This window comes from Pygocentrus nattereri, chromosome 15 (genome assembly GCF_015220715.1).
Source record: "Pygocentrus nattereri isolate fPygNat1 chromosome 15, fPygNat1.pri, whole genome shotgun sequence".
NCBI classification, from domain to species: Eukaryota; Metazoa; Chordata; class Actinopteri; order Characiformes; family Serrasalmidae; genus Pygocentrus; species Pygocentrus nattereri.
This window is the reverse complement of record NC_051225.1, coordinates 10,254,184-10,274,255: the sequence shown is the minus strand read 5'-3', so window position 1 is coordinate 10,274,255 and position 20,072 is coordinate 10,254,184. Positions and strand designations below refer to the sequence as shown.

General features: G+C 40.6%; 1 protein-coding gene across 6 annotated transcripts in view; it reads right to left on the bottom strand.

The window, feature by feature from the left end:
* myo9aa (myosin IXAa) overlaps positions 1-20,072 on the bottom strand; it is a 146,530-nt gene that overhangs the window by 117,363 nt on the left and 9,095 nt on the right. For all 6 annotated transcript variants that reach the window (XM_037545108.1, XM_037545109.1, XM_017709807.2 and 3 more), the window contains exon 2: positions 2,391-3,308. In XM_037545108.1, coding sequence (XP_037401005.1) covers positions 2,391-3,233 — 843 coding nt within the window. In that variant the 5' untranslated portion in view covers positions 3,234-3,308. The remainder of the gene's footprint in view (positions 1-2,390; positions 3,309-20,072) is intronic.

The following is a 20,072-nucleotide window of genomic DNA, read 5'->3' as shown; positions in this document are numbered from 1 at the left end:
CAATTAGGCCTGTCACAACTGTTATGTAACTGTCAGACCACAAGTATTTTATTATTTAAGCTGACTGTGATTATTTTCCACTGTTAGCTTCCACGATCACATGTTTATGTTGTAACAAATCAAATCAAATGTTGAATGTGTACAGATGTAAACAAAAGAAAGCAGGGGTTCATAACTTCTGACTAACACTTCTAGAGGGCAACAGTGAGTAAATGTTTGTTTATGTGAACCACAGTTGAGTTGAGAGCTGCTAGGAAACAAGACACAAAGTAATTTGGCCTTTAATTTTAATCCTTGATTGTAATTTACATCAAAATTGATTATGTGCTTAAATATCATCATGATTGTTAAATTTCCTGGCAGGCCTATTTGAAATACTGACATCAGGGAGAGCTGCAATATGCAAATGAGCCCCCCCCCTAATGTGTGCTGGGAGGATCTGGACCAATCACAGTTGCAGAATAGTGTTTCTGTGGGTGTTTCTTCAAATCATATGATTTCCTCATCCATAACTGATAAATAGAATGTGACAAAAGTGAATTTTGGCAACAAAAAAAAAAAAAAAAAAAAAAACACACACACAACACAAACCAATTTTCAATGTCACATTTTGGATCATCATTGCATTTTTAATACAACCCCAATTCCAGTGAAGTTGGGACGTTGTGTAAAACATAAATAAAAACAGAATATGATGATTTGCAAATCCTTTTCAACCTATATTCAATTGCATACACTACAAAGACAAGATATTTAATGTTCAAACGGATAAACTTCATTGTTTTTTGCAAATATTCACTCATTTTGAATTTGATGCCTGAAACACGTTCCAAAGAAGTTGGGACAGGGCCAACAGGTGAACAGGTTAATTGGAAACAGGTCAGTGTCATGATTGGGTATAAAGGGAGCATCCCTGAAAGGCTCAGTCATTCACAAGCAAGGATGGGGCGAGGCTCACCACTTTGTGAAGAACTGCGTGAGTAAATAGTCTTAAAAGTAAAAAGTTTAAGAGCAACGTTTCTCAATGTGTATTTCATCATCTACAGTCCATACTATCATCAAAAGATTCAGAGAATCTGGAGAAATCTCTGCAAGTAAGCAGCAACGCAGAAAACCAACATTTAATGCCGTGACCTTCGATCCCTCAGGCGGGACTGCATTAAAAACCGACATCATTCTGTAACAGACATTACCACATGGGCTCAGGAACACTTCAGAAAACCACTGTCAGTGAACACAGTTCATCACTCCATCTACAAGTGCAAGTTAAAACTCTGCCATGCAAAGCGAAAGCCATATATCACCAACACCCAGAAACGCTGCCGGCTTCTCTGGGCCCGAGCTCATCGGAGATGGAATGTGGAACAGTGGAAATGTGGCAAAGTGGAAAAGTGTCCTGTGGTCCTGAGTCCACATTTCAAATTGTTTTTGGAAATCATGGACGTCATGTCCTCCGGGCCAAAGAGGAAAAGGACTGTCTGGATTGTTATCAGTGCAAAGTTCAAAAGCCAGCATCTCTGATAGTATGAGGGGGTGTTAGTGCCCATGGCATGGGTAACTTGCACATCTGTGAAGGCACCATTAATGCTGAAAGGTACATACAGGTTTTGAAGCAACATATGCTGCCATCAAAGCAACATCCTGCTTATTTCAGCAAGACAATGCCAAGCCGCATTCTGCACGTGTTACAACAGTGTGGCTTCGTAGTAAAAGAGTGCGGGTACTAGACTGGCCTGCCTGCAGTCCAGACCTGTCTCCCATTGAAAATGTGTGGCACACTATAAAGCGCAAAATACGACAACGGAGCCCCCGGATTGTTGAGCAACTGAAGTTGTACATCTAGCAAGAATGGGAAAGAATTCCACCTACAAAGCTTCAACAATTAGTGTCCTCAGTTCCCAAATGCTTATTGAGTGTTGTTAAAAGGAAATTGATGTAACACAGTGGTAAACATGCCCCTGTCCCAACTTCTTTGGAATGTGTTGCAGGCATCAAATTCAAAATGAGTGAATATTTGCAAAAAACAATAAAGTTTATCTGTTTGAACATTTGTAGTGTATTCAAGTGAATATAGGTTGAAAAGGATTTGCAATTCATTGTATTTTGTTTTTATTTATGTTTTACACGTCCCAACTTCATTGGAATTGGTGTTGTATATTGCTGGGTTTGCTGCAGCATAAGCATCAGTATAATCACTATACTGGTATTTGGTCCATATCATGCGGCCCTCATACCTTGAAATTTAACTACATATTCTTGCTACAAAAGCAGAATTTAAATCACAAACAACAGACTATAAACTTTCAGACACTGGAAAACAAACAGGTTACCCACAACATCCAGCTTTCCTTCAAATGCACTTAATAAATTCTGAGCATTCCTCGCCTTACCTCTAACACTGGTCCAGCTCCAAGAATGATCTGTTCCACTCCACTAGCGAAGCCTTTTTGACTGAGTGCCGTGAGGTGATGGATCAAGAAGTTAGTGCTCTGGGTCTTACCCGAGCCGCTCTCCCCAGAGATAACTATACACTGGTTCTGCTTTCGTTGCAGCATCGTATGATAGGCTACATCCGCAACCGCATATATATGGGGCTCCAGCTTCCCCAGCTGGTGGTTATCGTACATCTTGACATATTTAGGGTTGTAGATGGGCAAGAACTTGAAGGGGTTGATGACTATGAGGATGCTCCCCACATATGTATAGATCTTCTCCTGCTTGAAGCGACTACGGAGGTTGTCCAGCAACGTCTTCTCGTTGAGGTCGGGCAGGTTGCACAGGTCGTCATAGTCCTTCTGCAGTGGCTGTGGCAGAAGGCCGCGCTCCACCATGCGACGCCGCTCCTCCGTCACGCGCAGCCACATCTGCAGGTTGCCGTAGTGGATGGAGCCGTCCAGGTTCTTCTCGCGCAGCAGGAAGCGGTAATCCTCGCCGCTGAAGCGATTCTCCAGGGCCATGCGCGGCCACAGCATCATTCGTTGCACGGGGCAATCGGTGGGGTTGAGGATCCATTCCTCTCCCCCAAACTCCTTCACCTCTGCCAAGACGTAGCATTTTGTTCTGTCCAGCTGCAGCCGGTCAATGACCTGCTCGATGACCTCGGCAGCTGAGGTGTTCTTGCGGGCGGCGACCGGGCAGTAGATGGTGCCCTCTGCGATGACCCCAGGGTAGATGCGCAGGGTGAACTCGGTGTCCTCGAAGCGTCGTCTTCCTCCAACATCATGAACACTCATATTGGAACCGCAGTTCCCATCAGAACTCACTGCACATCCTTCAAAAGCTCCGGAGACTGCGTCAAGACATCACACCTACAAGAGAAAAGAGGGAGAGACAGAGAAAGCAATAAGTATGCGGTTGAAACATGTACGTTAGTCTAATGACTACATTAAGTGATTAAGTACAATGGCCTAACAAAGGAGAAAAAATAGGAAAGCAAAAACCAATATATAGTAATTCATATGTTAATCATTCTGTGACTTCCTACTTCATGTTTGTGCCATAATAGGGCAAATACACTAATACAATAGTTAAGATAAACCGCTATGCTTTGATAGAGATTAGAAGAGACTTATAAATCAGCTTCTATCAACAAACACAAATGGGCAGATTCAGGCTTTAAGCACACACGGGTTACTATCTGCTCACTACAGAGCACAGCAAATCAGTCAGCTGCCAAGATAAGCAGCTGCCTGTTTCTTCAACAGACACACAATAACCTGATTCACAGCTATCTTTTTAATAAAGACAGAACTGGTGTTTTACTGATTACCATTCATTGCATCTCTGTACAGAATAACAAAAGGCATCCATTTCTAAATCCCTAAATGATCATCCTACTCCATAAGACAATGAAAACATAATTACTGGCTGATTCAAGTGTTCTTTCTTAATACAATTGGCATTTCCATTTACCATGATAAATAAACAAAAATAAGAATCATTTTAATGCAACATTTCACGTTGACTGTCATCTCATTTGAAATATACACCTGCAAAACATGGAGATAAGCTCGTTTTCAAAGCCCTACTAAAAGGACGTGGAACACAAATGGGCCTAGGTGCTCTAAAAGAGCAGCTCATTCATGCCTCTGGAGAGCAGCTCTCTATTTATTTGCTCTTGTGAGGTCAATGTGCCCCTGTCTACTGTTGTCTGTCTCTCATCACGGGAATGCTGCCGCCACAGCTGAGCCTGGAGTCGTGCCAGCGGGCTCAGGTGTGCGTGTATCAGATACATGTCTCTGTGTCTGCCAGACTCATGTTCTCAGAAAGACCCACTCCAACAGCAGTCTGTAGAGTGCTGACCACAAAACAACTTGATCTGATTATGATTTGAAAAGAAATTATTGAATGTGTGATGAATCAAATTTTATTTGATTGAATTTCAATTCAATTATGTTTAAGAGTGTAATCATTTCAATGTGGAGTCATAAATCATATCAAAATAAAACCTTTAAAACCCATCATTTCCTTGCTCATTTGCTGTTTATTTTTTCCTAAAAACCAGAGTCAATGATTAAAGCCTCACCTGTATGTGAGCATCCTATCTGTGTTTGTATCATTTATAACTCTGTTGCACTCTTTTGTGCAAGTTCACAGTTTTGTTCAAGGATGTGCTACTTTAAATTCTTTTGTTTTGAAATTTATTTAGATATTTTTCAGAAAGTTCTAATAGAATTAGAGCTCTGCAGAAATAAGAGCTTAGAATTGAAAGCCGTATTGAATCTAAAAATATGTCTAAAAATATGTCCTTATTTATTTTGGTGTGATTGAGAATATTTTTAAAAATACAATGAAACAAGCTTTCTGAAAGATTTTTTTATAGCCAAAAATGGCATATTTCATATACTTTACTTTTGACCATTATTATAATCGATTATTAATTAAAACATGTCAAAATAATGCCTTTTGTTAATTTCACAATTTAAAATAAGTACACATGAATTCAACATACTAAAAATAATAAAGCATAAAATGCAGCATGTACAAACATTACGGTGCATTATGTATTAAATATGCTTATATGTTAACATTTTCTCTTTGAAAACCAACAAAAATGTGAGTAAACTTTTGCATGTGAATGTTCGTAACACTGGATCAGCAGTAACCAGTGTGAAATTTTATCCGAGCTCCAAACAATAATTATCATCATAAGCTATTAATATTGATCATCTAAAAAAGAGCAAATGATGGAAAAGGACCAAAAAAATAATAATAAATTAAAAAATTAAAAAAAATAAATAATAATAATAATAATAATAATAACAACAATAACGGCAGCAGCACTTATTCTCCCTCTATCACTTCAATCTGTTTCCTTTGAGAAAAGTACTTATCCAGGCCAGAAACTCATTAGTGGGAGAGGAGCTGAAACAGAGCTAAAAATCAATAATAGGAAATGACATCAGTAAGCAAGAGGGTGAAGTTAACAGATCAGCCTCCAGCTGGGGTCCAACGCAAAACTCCATCCTACTCTCCCATATCCTGGCAGCATGTCCCCAACTGCCCACAATGCATGCTGACGAAATACCACAAATCAGATGCATAATAACACGGCAGCACCCTCCCTTCATATTGCCCTGTGCTGCTACGCCCCTAACCAGATTGCATAAAGATCCACGCTGAGGTATTAGAGGTGCACTTCGCTGAGCTCTCTGAGGATTTGGGGACCTCACAGCTGAGCAGATGGTCAGCATTCTACTTAAAGGATAGCAGGAGATTTAGAGGAGGCGTCTGTACTAAGGGCCATGCTGCTCCTTGTTTACCACATCAGGACAATCAACTAATGACCACTGCCCCTCAGTCTGTATGAAGAGGCCCAACTTATGTTGATGGAATACACCAATTTTTCTGTGGCATCATAGCATTCGGTCAGTTAGCACAGACTTTTCTTCTGTACTAAGAAAAGAACCGACAACCTTTTGACTCAAAAAACACTTACAATATAAATCTCAGTTGCAAAAAACCTGGGACAATATGTGAAGTGCTAATAAAAAGATAGATTAGAAAATTCAAAAAATCACTAACAATTCTAATTAAACTGAAAGCAGTACAAAAACACAATATTTAGGCTACGTTCACATTACCAGATTGAAGTGGCACAAATCTGATTTTTCCCCCCCTAATATGATTCTGTGAATCTGAGGTTTCAGGGCTGTGTGGACACATAAATCTTTTCAAATCCGACCTGAGCCACTTTTATGTGTGGTCCTAGATCCGATACGTATCAGATAAGGCCATGCGACCTTAATGTGATTCTCAGATCAGAATTCACATGCTTTTTTCCGCACTGCATGTGCGCCATCATTCAGCGTTACCATGGCAGCAGCGCCGAACAGAAATTAAAGCCTGTAAACAGTAGAAAAGAAATACATCTCACTTTTCTGCCTTCGTCTCACTCTAATAATGAACAGCTGAGGGTGTTCAGAGTTCATTATCTTCACAGTGAAGAATCGTTCTGTCCATTAGTTTGTGCTGATGATGCACGTGACTCTTTCATGTGATGTTACTAAGTTGGATGTGTGCATGCAAGTCATTTCAGGATGCAAGTTTGTTCACATTAATGTCAGATTTCAGATCACTTACATAAACATGTGTGAATCATCATGTCAGAGAGTTTGGACTTTCAAACTTATGTGACCTTTGCTGTCATACTTTGCGCTTCATAATATTTTCAATGGGAGACAGGTGTGGACAGCCCAGTCCAGCATCCGCACTCTCTGATTATGCAGCCATAATGTTGTAACACATGCAGAATGTGGCCCGAGTTATCATGTTGAAATAAGCATGGATGTCCCTGAAAAAGAGGTCATCTAGAAGGCAGCACATTTTCCCTCAAAATGTGTACAAATCTTTCAGCGTTAAGGGTGCAAGTTATTCAAGTGATGGGCAATAATACACCTCTATGTTATGACAGACCCTGGCTTTTGAACTTTATGCTGGTAAAACTATGGATAGTGCTTCTCTTCTTTGTCTGGAGAATGAAAGTCAATTATTTTCAGAAATAATCTGAATGGTTGACTCTTCAGACCATGATACACATTTCTAGTCATTTTAGATGAGATCAAGCCCAGTTAAGTCTTAATTTCAGAAAGACTTAATATTTCATCAAGTGAAATATTAAATTACCTTGCTTTTTTTTTTTTTAATAAATACAGGTCAGTTGCCCAGTCTGCAGACTGCATTTCTGTTTTTATTTGCATTTCACATACTATCCAACTGTGGATAAGCAATTAATTATTAAGTATTAAGTATTAATATTAAGTATTAAGTATTATTAAAAATGCTTAAATTATGGTATGCAATCATACGCTACAGGGAAAGTAAAGAGAGTATTAGGTCGAAAACCACTAGCATATCCCTTTAAATGCTGGAAGAAAATGAACAACACGTACTACGTATGTGAATAAAGAACATGAGAATGAAGATGTTTTTGTGCACAAATACAAGTTTGGCAGCATAGCAAGCAATCCAGGCAGCCTAATGATTGACAGACTTGACATGGCACCTACATTAATGATTGCAACAGTTGCTGCCATGCGTATACTATAAAAACACATGGCATCGTGCATTTATCTTTTTAGGACTGCACAAGCCCAATGTTACCAAATTACACTTATCTGGCACCAAGACAAAAACCCCATTAGCAGCACCGTCTTGAGTGGAGACAGAGGAGTGGGTAAGTAATGATGTCATCATACTGGAGGACAGGCGGCAGAGAAAGCTGGAGAAAAGCTCTTGAGAAGCTGATAAAGCAGGAGTCATGGCCCACAGCACCAAGCTAGTGCACAAGACCCAAAGGAAAACTCCCACCAGCCTCCCCATATCCTGCTAAAACTGACTCATTTAGCAGACAATAAAAGACAGAGGTCTTTTCACACAGCACAGCTGCATCTATGGCACTACGGGTGCAATGCAGTGAGTCAATTAGTGAAATGGGGCCATTGTTCTGACATCCAATGTGCGAGATGTCTCACAGTCTATCTGCCCCCAGCGTACTTCAGCCCAAAACCTCTTTTCAGCAGCTCTCTAATGATGGACAACAGCCACTCTGTTGTAAAACTGGTAAATCTTTACTAGAGATGGCACAATACTAGCATTTCTTTTGAAATACTGAATACTGCAATACTGACACTAACAGTTAAACAAACACGCTTTGAAATGAGCCGTTTTTACAACGGTCGTTTACTAGCGACGCTTCTCACATGACCTAATGTCTGATTGGTCCAAACTGACTAACAGATGATGATGTAGAGAATGTGCATTTCAAAACTTCTGCTTTGAACATGAGGGAGAAGAATCTGAAAATTTCAGATTGTTTTGCTCGTTACATTGTGTGTGAACTGAGCCAAAGAAGTGGCCTAAAATTACCTGGAAAAAATTCTGGTTCCATTGACTAACATTAAAAACTGCTTTCACAAGGGCTCAAAAGCCACAGCAAACAGCCCATAATACTCAGGAGATACTCAAAAAGAGGAAATCACACTTTTACAACAAAGTAGCTTACTGGTAGGCCTGGGCCTCAAGAATTGTATAAACAATGATAATCACAATATGTTCGTTGCCTGTGGGCTCTGGTTTATTATCGCTACTAATAAGCACAGATACAGTTACAAAGAAAGCAAACATCTTTCAAAGTAAAGGAACAAAGTTGCTCCATGGAACCAGAGTCAAAAATAGAAAAGCCTAAAAAGGCTAAGGCATGGATAAAGCATTATATGCTGAAGAAAACTAATTAATTTAGAAAAAGTGTATACAAATCAAAGACCAAGGCACTCAAAATCTCACTAACAGCTGCATGTCGTCACAATGGACCATGCTAAAAATCTAGTGCATTACAAAAGCTTTACAGTCCAGTTTACCAGCCATGGGTTAAGCCTAGTCTGGACTAAATTCCAGTGGCGATGGCGAATCATCATCAGAAACTCCATTTCGCCTTAGTGCAGGGAGGTACTGCTACAATTCAGTTAAGACCTATACAAATACGTCAAAGTAGACAATGTAATGACATGAGCAAAGATACTGAATCACTTGATAACAATGTTTAAGTTCTCATTAATAAAGTTAACTACCACACACCACTTTCTGGGCCACTATAGCAAAATATAAGCGTCTAACAAACCTGAAACAGCTTGTTTGGTTTGGACTCTTTTGTCCTGTTTTGCTTCTCCTGAAATTACACCCAAGGGAACCTTACACAGTACTGAATGCTACCATTAACCATACAGAAACCATATTTCCATAAAAGAAACCTCTTATTTATTACCACTAAATCTAAAAAATCAATATCACTGTGTGACACCAATACTGGTATAGATGATCTATTGTCCAGCAGTAGTCCTAGGCTTAATCCAAGTCTGGGAAACTGGCCCTAAGGCAGAGCTGTGGAGTGGTCCAGGATCTCCTAGTGGAGGGAAAGGGGGAAAAGGAGACCCAGGGCTTGGAAGAGGAGCAGACTGGCGATGAGGCCCAGGCTGGCTCTGAGATAAAGCAGGCCTGCAGGATGAGATAATTACAAAGATAATGAGATCTCTAGCAGCTGGGCCTTTGATTGATTTCAGGGGTGAAGGAGTAAGAGGGCGCTGGGAAGGCATACCATTGACTCAGGCTCCAACAAGCCCCGTGGATAAACTCCCCTCATGAATGGCTGTCTAATTAGAGTCCAGACCTTGCTTCGCCCAGACGGACAAGCTGGCTTGGAGAAAGCCTATACTTCTGTTAGCGCTCTCTGTGCCGCTGTGCCTAGAGTTCTGATCTTGTCAGGATGATTTCTCCAAAAAACCATACACCCTATCCTCTGTGCATGTCTCTGTGCAGGTCTCTGTGCATGTGGACTACAGACTTTAGCCTTATGAACTAGGGCAATGGTAGCAAAAGGGCCGAAACCGAACAAAAACAAAGCACAAAGGATTTAGATGCAGGATCAACAGGCAAAAATTATACTGATTCATTATTTCTTTTGCTTGAAACACTAATCAGCTGTAAAGAGCATCAACATAGTACAACACAGCACATATGTTTAATAACAATGTTTCATCTAGCTTTTCACCCATGTATCTAATCCACTCCATTTTCTCAAAATGTCTGCATAAATCATTTAGATGTAAAAGCCATTCTGAGTGAATTGATGTGAAATGACTCCTTACAGATTTTTTAACCACACTAGTGAAAGGAAGTAAGGGCTGTGATGACTATAATACAAATATACCCTTTTTATAACTATTAATGATCCAAAATGACCAGTGTTTTCAGAGGCCGTAAGCGCTTCAGACAACTGGTGGAACGTAATGACAAACTCACTCAGCACTGCTATCGCAGCCACAGCATTGTCCAAATAACACAAGTGCACCATTCTAATGAACTCTAATTAAGCAGAAATATTAGGAGACTTAAAAAGAATGGAACATCTGTCCAGCAGACTAGTGGAACAGACAAGAGTAATCCCATAACCTAACTTACAGGGTTTGTTTGTCCTGACTATTATGGATGGTGTACTGTTTCGGAAAGCCTCAGGGCCAAGGGTCGTTAATTAAGATGAACAAGACGTTTCCTGCACTGAAAATTAAAAACAAAACCCATTTCCGCAAGTTTCACATTTTATACGTTATGCATTCTTCCCCTTTGTCTCAGCAGACTTACTCTTTGACCCGAGGAGCAAAATTATCACGCAAACTAAAATAAAATGATGTAGCTATTTGTCCCAAGGCCTGGCTTTGATAAACTAATAACAGTGAGATTCAGCAAGTAAGGTAACTAGTGCAAACAATGTCCTATGAGTTTAGAGCACTTCATCCACTGCTACAGATCTCCGCTGAGCTATTACCAGCTATTATCTTCACAAGAAGTCCATGCTAGGCTTACAGCAGGCCAGGACTGTGCTACAAACAATTAACAGCTAATGCACATGTTGAGGCCAAAAGGGACCTTTCTGCAACTGTACAACACATTTTTTCAAAATCAGTTTAAAGGACACACGATAGACCCAAACTAAAAGGTCTTTAAACATGAGTGAATTATTCTGCCATCAGTAAATGAATTCAAACACATGTAAATCTGATGATGTCTTGCATATCTAATTAGATTTTTTTTTTATGGAAAAAATCTGACAAATTCTTTTAATCCCCCCCCCAAACTTTCACAGGTGACATGATCTCACTCAACCAATTATCGAAATCTCTCATGCTGCCTTGGCAACAACCAAGCTGACTGATCAGCTGCGTCCCAGCACCTAGAACTTTTTGACAAACGTTAAAAGGGTTAGATTGTCTTCTGCTCCATTACAAGTGGTTCCAGAATCTACTAAAGCAGATCAAATTGAGTTATGGACATCTGAGTGAATGTTAAAGCACTCCTGAATGAGGAGGTGAAACTCTTTGTGCTGTCATTGCTTTTTCAGAATGGACAGTAGCCTAGCCACTCTAAGAGTTTACCAGTTTTGTGAGGAGCATCTTACAGAGGATACCTTTCTGCAGATGAAAACATTCTGCATGATAGTTTATATTTTGTGCTGTGAACATTAAAGCCCCCCTCCAAAAAAAAAAAAAAAAAAATCACACCGCACCAAGTTTGTGTTATGGGTCGTATAAACGAGTCGTCTAATAAATATGCTTATTAGTCAGTGCTGTGAGCACCAGTCCACAATTCCAATTCCATCACAAACCGCTTAAAACTGCACTGAATGCAGCCAGATTGGGTCTCACGAACTGCTGTTTTGGGTGGGTAAAGGCTGTCTGAGTAACATCCAAATAAACCAACCACAGAACATTTTGTGTGACATGCCCATAATGCAAACAAGCTGCCATTAGATATGGAAAAGCAATTGGCAAACAAACTGCAAACTTTGACCTACAGTTTCAAACTAAATTCATAAGCAAGTTATTAAAATGGAATGAGCAGTGGTGTGAAAGTTTTCTGGTTCAGTGATGATACTTTGCTCTGAAAAGCTGATCAATAGAGACCAAACTGCTTGCTATAAGCATTTAGCTTGATAAACAATTATTCCAGAATGATAAATCCAGTTCACAAAAGCCATATTCAGTTTAAATTCTGAGAGGTGACACAGTTTGGTGATTCTTACTGTGCAGTTTACATCAGACATTCTGTGTACTTCTGTTGCAGATCAATCAAGGTGGAAACTTGAAATACATTAAAAGCTTCTGCACATCTAACACCTCAAACCACAGCAGCTAATGCCAATCTACTAACAAAATACTAACAAAGACGTCAGAGATATCCAGAACATCATTTTTTCATGGTAATGAAAGCTAGTTTACCATTTTTTATGACTAGTCGATTAGTAAAAATAAAAAATTGTGCAACCACTAGTGTGTATAGCATTCACGTCAACAAGCATGTCCAAATATTTTGCACTTTTGTGTTACTTGCGGTTGTGTTTGGTGTGCAACGGCCTTAAGTCTACAATAAACAGATGGCATCGTCAATTTTTGACAAGCAATGCTGATGGTTGACTTTTTTTTTTTTTTTTACAGTCAACACACTGCTTACTTTAAAAAAATAATAATAATAAAAAAATAAGCACTCCATAATGCTTCACTCTATATTACTTATAAGTGGCCATTTGGACAGCCTGCAATACATTGCTGAAATCGATGGGTGTAATATGGCTGCTACTGTTCCATTTCATAACAAAAGAAAAATAGAAATCGCTTGTCTTATACCTGGAACTTTAAATAATAGCAGCGGCAAATTGAGCTGGCATTCGATCAATTGAACAGTAGTCAACAAGTTAACAGACTATGGAAATAATCTGTTAGTTATTGCATAATGGTCAGAGTAGTGCCAGACTCGTTACTTCTTTTAACACACTGATTTTACTGTGCACCATTTCTTGTGTTGGCCTGTGACATTTCCACAGACACAACCCCCCCCCACCACCACCACCATCCGGGGGGCCTTGTCTGTGACGTCCACTCTGCAGACAAAACCCCAGCCTTGTCTGAGCAGCCCTGCCTGAATCTCTCCACGTTCAACCCTTCGGCAAATCTCAGCCCACCGCCGGCTGCGCCCAGTCACTGCCCGGCTCAGTGTGAGTGAGTGAAACACTCCAGTGCTCCTGTCCTCCTGCCCCCACACTCCTCTTCCCCTCCCTCTTTGTCTTGCACTCTCTCTTCCCCCTCTCTCCAGCAAACACACACTCAGCTCTTTCTGCTCACATGCTGGATGCATGGAGGAAGTGACTGCATGGGTGGGGCTTGGAGGCTGTTCAGCAACAGCAGCTTAGAGGATGGCTATGGGTGGGCCTGCTGCTTTCTGAAACCTGATCAAGAGTAGGGTGATAATAGAGGGAGGGTGAACAGTTAAAGCAATCTCACAGATAATGATGTACACAAAATGTACACAGTCTTTCCAGCTAAATGACTAGCAAAACACACTTTCCAGCAAAATGACCAGTTAAAAGAAACACAATGTTTTGGTTTTAAAGTAATGGAAGCTTATTGCCACCAATTTAGCACTGCGCAAACTTTGTGTGTCACCATATACATCACCATATACATCACCATATACATTTCACAAGATCTCAAACAGACTTGCGTATGTGGTTTCTGTTTGACTTTGTTATTTATAAACATAGCCAAAATTTAAAGTCCAAGACGATACCACCATTTTTAGCTATTCATTGTGATTTAGTACATTTTTATAGATAACAGCATTTCAGTGTCAGAAACCATTTCTTAATCCACTATTTGTTAGCCAGATTAGCCTTTTAGCTCAGGGAAAAAGCACAGAAGCAAACTTCACACACCAAATATGCCTTTGTTGATTAGCAAATGTGATTTTTGGCCAAACCACCACTTTAAGAGAAGGGCAGTGGGGTCGATTTCAGGGATCTGTCTAGAGTCAATCAGCAGTCTGTTGGGGAATCGGAGCACACAGCAGCCTCCCACAGCTCACTCCAAACAGGGGGAGGAATGACATCACTCCTCACCGCTACTGCTCTCGCTGGCACTGGCTCTTAGTCTGCAGCAGTGGATTTGCAAAGCAAATGCTCCTATCAGCTCTCAGATTCAGCCAGACCGTTAGCGAGCAGCGCTTATGAAAAGCCCTTTGTGGGACATTCCCCAAGTCTTGGAGCTCACCCGGCTCTCCTGATCAGCCTGGTACTCCGTGACTACTGCATTGGAAGTGATGCATTCCGTTTTAAATCATTAAGCCCCATGGAGGAGAAATTCCTTCATGTAAATAATATTCCTTTATTGTCCTTTACAGTAAACTCACAGCACTGTTTGAGCATTTCATCCAGCAAGGGAGAGAGTTTGGTTATTAGACTGCAAATCTACCAGCTTCATTTTATTAGTGAGTTCAAACTGGGACAGCAGACGATCAGTGTGTACGAGCACGCCAGACGAGCAGCTCAGACATCAGACAACATCTCAGGGGAAAATTTGTTCCTATTGACCATCACACTGCGGCCAGCAAATGGGCTGCATTTTAAAAGCCTGGCTCCACTGGAGAATATTTCAAGCAATATTTCTTGCAATGAACAAGTGAAAAAAGGCAGCGAATATATAAAAGAGGCTTAAGACTGACTCTGCAAAATACTTTAAATGTGATCTGCTGGAATGAGATGAAACACAGAACTGACTCTCCAAGACTACCAAATGTAAATAAAGGAACACATTAGGCCTACATGAAAAACAGATTCATAGATCCAGTTGTATAATGACCTGGATACAACAAAGTGTGTTTGACCCAACAAAATTCCAATAATGTAAATGTGCAGACTGGAAAAACAATATTCCCACAAAGTGAACACCATCTCTGCGCTAACCACAGACTTGCCTGAAGCCTCTCTGGCCTAAAGATTGTCCGTTCATTATTAGACTAAAAACACCCCTGGGCCCAGAGATGACGGCTAATGCAATGGATCATTACTTATTGATCCCGGCATGAAACATAAATGTGAAGTATATCCACAGCACAAAGAACATGGGCAGAACTGCATTTACAGAACAACAATGTACCTCCTGCTTCAAGTAGCATGTACCTCCAATGTACCTCCTGCAAGTAGCATTTTTTTAATCCCTGTCACACATGCATAAAGGTAAGACAGCTTTATCATTGGAGGGGTAATATAATTAACTAAAGACCCACAAGTTATGGATATAAAAAGCATCTGTTTTTGGAAATGTGTGGGCTCTGAAAGGTCATACTGAAACTAAAAGCTAGAATCACACTTGGCCATCAATCATAATTGGCTCAACACACACACACCAGTATGTCTCATAAATGCTTGAGCAGAAAGCACTTTTATTACATGACACCAGACTCCGCACTCAGGACCAGAATCAGACTCCAGAAGGGAATGGATGAGTCATGTTGCATAAAAAACTCAAAACAGCCTTCTCTGTTTCTCTAACTCTAATATATCCTACATCACAGGTTTGCATGGAGTAAGTGAACAGCTTAACTGACATAACATCTATCCACTGTTACATGCTTACATGCATCCTACAGTAGTGCTGCAATAGTGTCTAGAAAGTGATGACATATCTCAAAGGTGGGAAGAATGTTTGAAACTATAACCGTTTTAGGGTTGATATATCAGGGCAGGTTGTTTTACAGTTGCTTAACTGGTGAACACAGAAGGAAGCCAAACAGGGAGCAGAATCTCTTATTGCAGCTGTAAAGTCGCGCCCTTTACAACAGAGAGAACAGATTACCCAAATGAACGAAATTACTTATCAGATGAGGCAGACAACATGCTAAAAGCTAAAGTTAGCAAGGTAGCTGGCTATCTATAAACTTTACCTAAGCTTGTCTTCTTTTTTCTGGATTTTGAAATCCTTAATTTGTGCTAAATAAAGTAACAGTTGACAACCCAGGTAAGATTCACACAAATGCTATCTTGGTTGTTTATATTAGCCACAGATCAGTGGCTAGGCTAGTGAACAGGATTGGTTGACACCACAGGGATGTCTAATGTTTGTGTAATGCATGCTGTATTGTAGTGAGAGAACAAAAGCATGAAAAAAAGATGAAAATTCTACAAGATTACAAATTCTGGCAAACTGATGAGGATGAGAGATTTACTGGAATGCTTCTTTAACAGAATCAAAAAAGCTGAATCATACAATGCTAAACTTTCAAGGAACATATAAAGGTCATATGATTGTGAATATGAGCACTCTTGACATTAGGCTATAGCACTATACCTAAAAACCTAAGCGCAGTCATGCCAAACTGGAACAGTCCTAGAGGAAAAGACTGTGACTATATATGTGATTAACAATAACAATTAAGCTAGTATCTGCAATTTAGCATGATGTCACATGCTTTCACGTTCATTTATTGTTATAAACATAATTTTCTTTTATATAAGCTGTCCTTTTAATCAATTATAGCAATAATCAGGCCTATTCAGAGGAGGGCAGTGGGCGGATATGGGTACCACCCTCATGCACTGTGTCGCACTGCAGTCCCGCACCGGCTCTGCTAACCTCCATGTGCTCTGTCGGACCTGGCAGCCATCCAGACTCTTCTCCGGTTCAACCTTGCGCCACCGTCTTCATAGAAATTAAAGAGGACTCTGAGGCCACGGTATGGTCCCTCGCACAACATGTAAATAATCACAGTCCAGCACGCTGAACCAAACCCAACTGTAGCACACGCTCTCCACATTCCCCGCTATAAACGGAACGTGCCAGTGTAACACTAAATGCTGACAGGTGGAAGCAACAAATGTAAATCTCTCTCTTAAATGCAAGGGCGTAGGGGGGCTCCCATATAAAGGCTTAGGCATGAGCTATTTCTGAAAGAATGTTGGTGGTTGAAATCTCTATAAAATGGGACCCTCAAAGAACGTATTTCACTAAGAGGCTACTATCACTGCTCTGTAGGCGACCCTGCCAGTCTGCACTGACAGTAGAGAAGGTAAAGGTTCAGCTCCTCACTGCTGGGCTTCAGTTACATTTAGGGAATCATTTGCCTTCAAATGACATTTATTCATCACCACACACCCCTAATTCTTTGGTGACATAAAGCTGAAGTCAGCTATTCACCAGCTTCTCGTTCAAATTTTCCTGTTTGACCTTCAATGGCGAAGCAGTTACATTTTGGAGCTTCAAGCGTCAGAACTGCTGGACAATTTAAGGTGGAATGGGAAATTTAACTAGATAACTACCGTAACATCAGTATACTGGCAATCAATACTGGTTATCAATAAAATAAATAAATACATTTTAAAAAACATTGAAATGACAATGTAATTTTTTTAACAGAGAAAATAAACATTTGTGGGTTTCTCTGCTCTCTTGTGCAGCCATATAGCCAGTTTTTCTTTCATTTTGTTTGGAGTGAGCCTCCAGTTATGAAGCCCTAACACTTCTTCCTGCCCCTCTATCTCACCAAAAATCAAACTGAACAATTCTGACTAGTTACATTTCTCTAGAAGGACAGACCTCTGCAAGTTCATACAGCAGTCCTGGCACTGTTATACAGTGTTCTCACAGAGGAAAGCGTTTATGAATACTGTCCTGGCCTACATACCCAGAGAAATAGTTCTGCCACTTTTATGGCGCAATAAAACACTGTTTCTAAGAAGGACATCCGGAACTTTTCTCAAAGACAAGTCATGACAAGAGTAAGCCAGAAAGTGAGAATCTCCCCCTTATAATAATAAAAAATGGGGAAAAAAAAAAATATATAAAAGCACATGCAGGCTGATGACTGATAAATACTCCTGCCTTGACTGTTTCTCTTGTTAGTTATATCAGTGAAAGCTGGATATCTGTGGCCCTGAGCTCTATACCGGTTCCTGAGTGGAAATGCTATTAATACTCCCGGCTGCTCAGAGAGAGTAGTTTAAGTGAGCATGAGCAGCCACCGCCCCACTGTCCCGTCTCTAGCAGGACATTTTCCCGCCTCCTCAGTGTTGCACCCACTGCCTGAACAATGACCCCAGCATGGGCGAAAAAGGAAGCATGACTAAGGCACTTCTCCACAAGAAAAATATAGTTCTAACGTTCCTGGTGAGGCAAGTTTATGCAGAGCATTCCACCTTGCAGATGCATGCTACACAAAGCATGCAGTCCAGTTCCCTCTGAGACCAAAAGACCAAGAATGCATCACATTATAACTCTGAAAAATCATAATCACTCCTTTAACTTCATCTTGAATGGGTGGAGCTGACCTCAAACTGTTGTAGGCTGAATAGGGGTGACACATGTATGCTTTGTGTTTGTGACATCACAGAAACACTGAATTCAAACCAGGCTGGTTTTGCAGCTCACTTTATGCCCAAAACCACTTCTAAAACCTGAGATCCTAACGGCTGAGACAGTGACAGGAAGGCTAAGACAGGGAGAAGTGAGCAAGAACAGGGAGATGTTACTGTGAGGCTGGAGCTATCAGTAACCTGCATTATGTACACACCATTTCCCCTTCACAATCCTGGCCATTAGGACAAACTGCTAGACTTAGCAGCCCTTGGCCTGAGGGCAGGCAGCAGACAGAAGGAGGACACAAGGAGCCTCTCTGCAGGCGTGCTTTCTGGCAGCCGAACAAATGCACATCAGCGCCCACCAGATGCTCGTGCTCAGCTCATCTTAGGCCACACTGAGGCCAATAAACCAAATGTCACCCCAGAGTCAGCCATGGATGGGATGTTTGAAATGTGCCATTAAGTGTTCAAATAGCTCAGAGGTCAGCTTTGAGTAGAAGTTTAAAGTGTTTTGTGTTAATGAAGAGACTGCATGTTTTTCTGTGTTCAAGCTAATGGGCACTGGTGTTCAGACATTCCCACACATAGGCTACACATGGGTGCCAACTCCTCAACCCAACCAACCCACAAGTATATTTCATCCCATTTCACCAGTTTGGAAAGTAAATTTTGTAAATGTTGATATTTATTAAGTCCTTAAAATCCCAGGCTTATTATGCTCTAAGGCTTATAATTCAGTAGCTACAGGGACTACAGTGTAAACTGAGCCATTGTTAGGTTACAGCAGGCTGTAGTAAAGGACCCACTGGTGGGACCTGGCCATTTAAGGGCTTAATACAATTAATACCAAACCAATTATTTTAATACCCAAAATGGTCAAAAAAAAATTGAGTTTGAACACGGTTTAGAATATCACAGCCCTTCAATGCCACTCCTTTCAGAAGTGCGGAAGTCACTGCAATGACAAGTGTCTTTTTGCCATAGTATACTATATTTGCCATGTACTACACTTGGTGTCAACTCTGATGTCAAAATTCCAGTATCATGACAACCTTATCCCACTGTACTTTAGATTTCCTCACTGCAGTAAGGCATTTGAGAGCATAGTTTGAAGCTGTACCATGAAACTACACCACAGGAAAACGGCTGAGAGAATCAAACGATTCCAAAACATACCGCTGTTTGTCTTGCTTACTCCAGGGGGCTACCCTCTCTAAATGTTAGGTCACGATTAATAGGGGCTTGTGGTTTATTCGGTCCTGCCCACACTGTGGGCTCAAACTGAATGGAAACAAAATGACAGTGAGATCAGCCAAGTCTTTTGATTAAATACATGAATATGAAAGAAGTGAACGGAGCATAATGTTCATATTTAAATGATGTTTCAGGACCGTGCCGCTAAAGCCATGAACGCTACCACATGCTGACCAAAACAGCTTTCCAAGGTATTAACAAAAGGATGCCAGATGCAATGTGCATGATGTCACTATTATTGCAACAATATTTATAAAACCTAAACTGCTGACCACGTGTGCGGTTCAAAAACAACCTACACATCACAGCACTCCTCGATAAGTTCACTAAGCCCCGCGAGACCATTATGAAACCAGGGAATGTCCGAGTTCAATGAAACAAAGTGTTTGGCAGACAAGGCTAGGCCTACCATTCAATAATGGATATACTGTTGGTAAAATCTATAATCTGAAACTTCCAACATCTATTTGTAAGTTCCAAGCATGTTGTAAATCCAAATAGATCCAAACTAATCAAACAAACAAATGAATTTATTGATCATTCAGCTATGCAACTCCCATTTTCAGCTCAGTTCCTTTATGTTGAGGGAATTAGGGCTGTACTGGAAAGCCTTTACATTCCACTAATTCTATGCTTTTGTCAA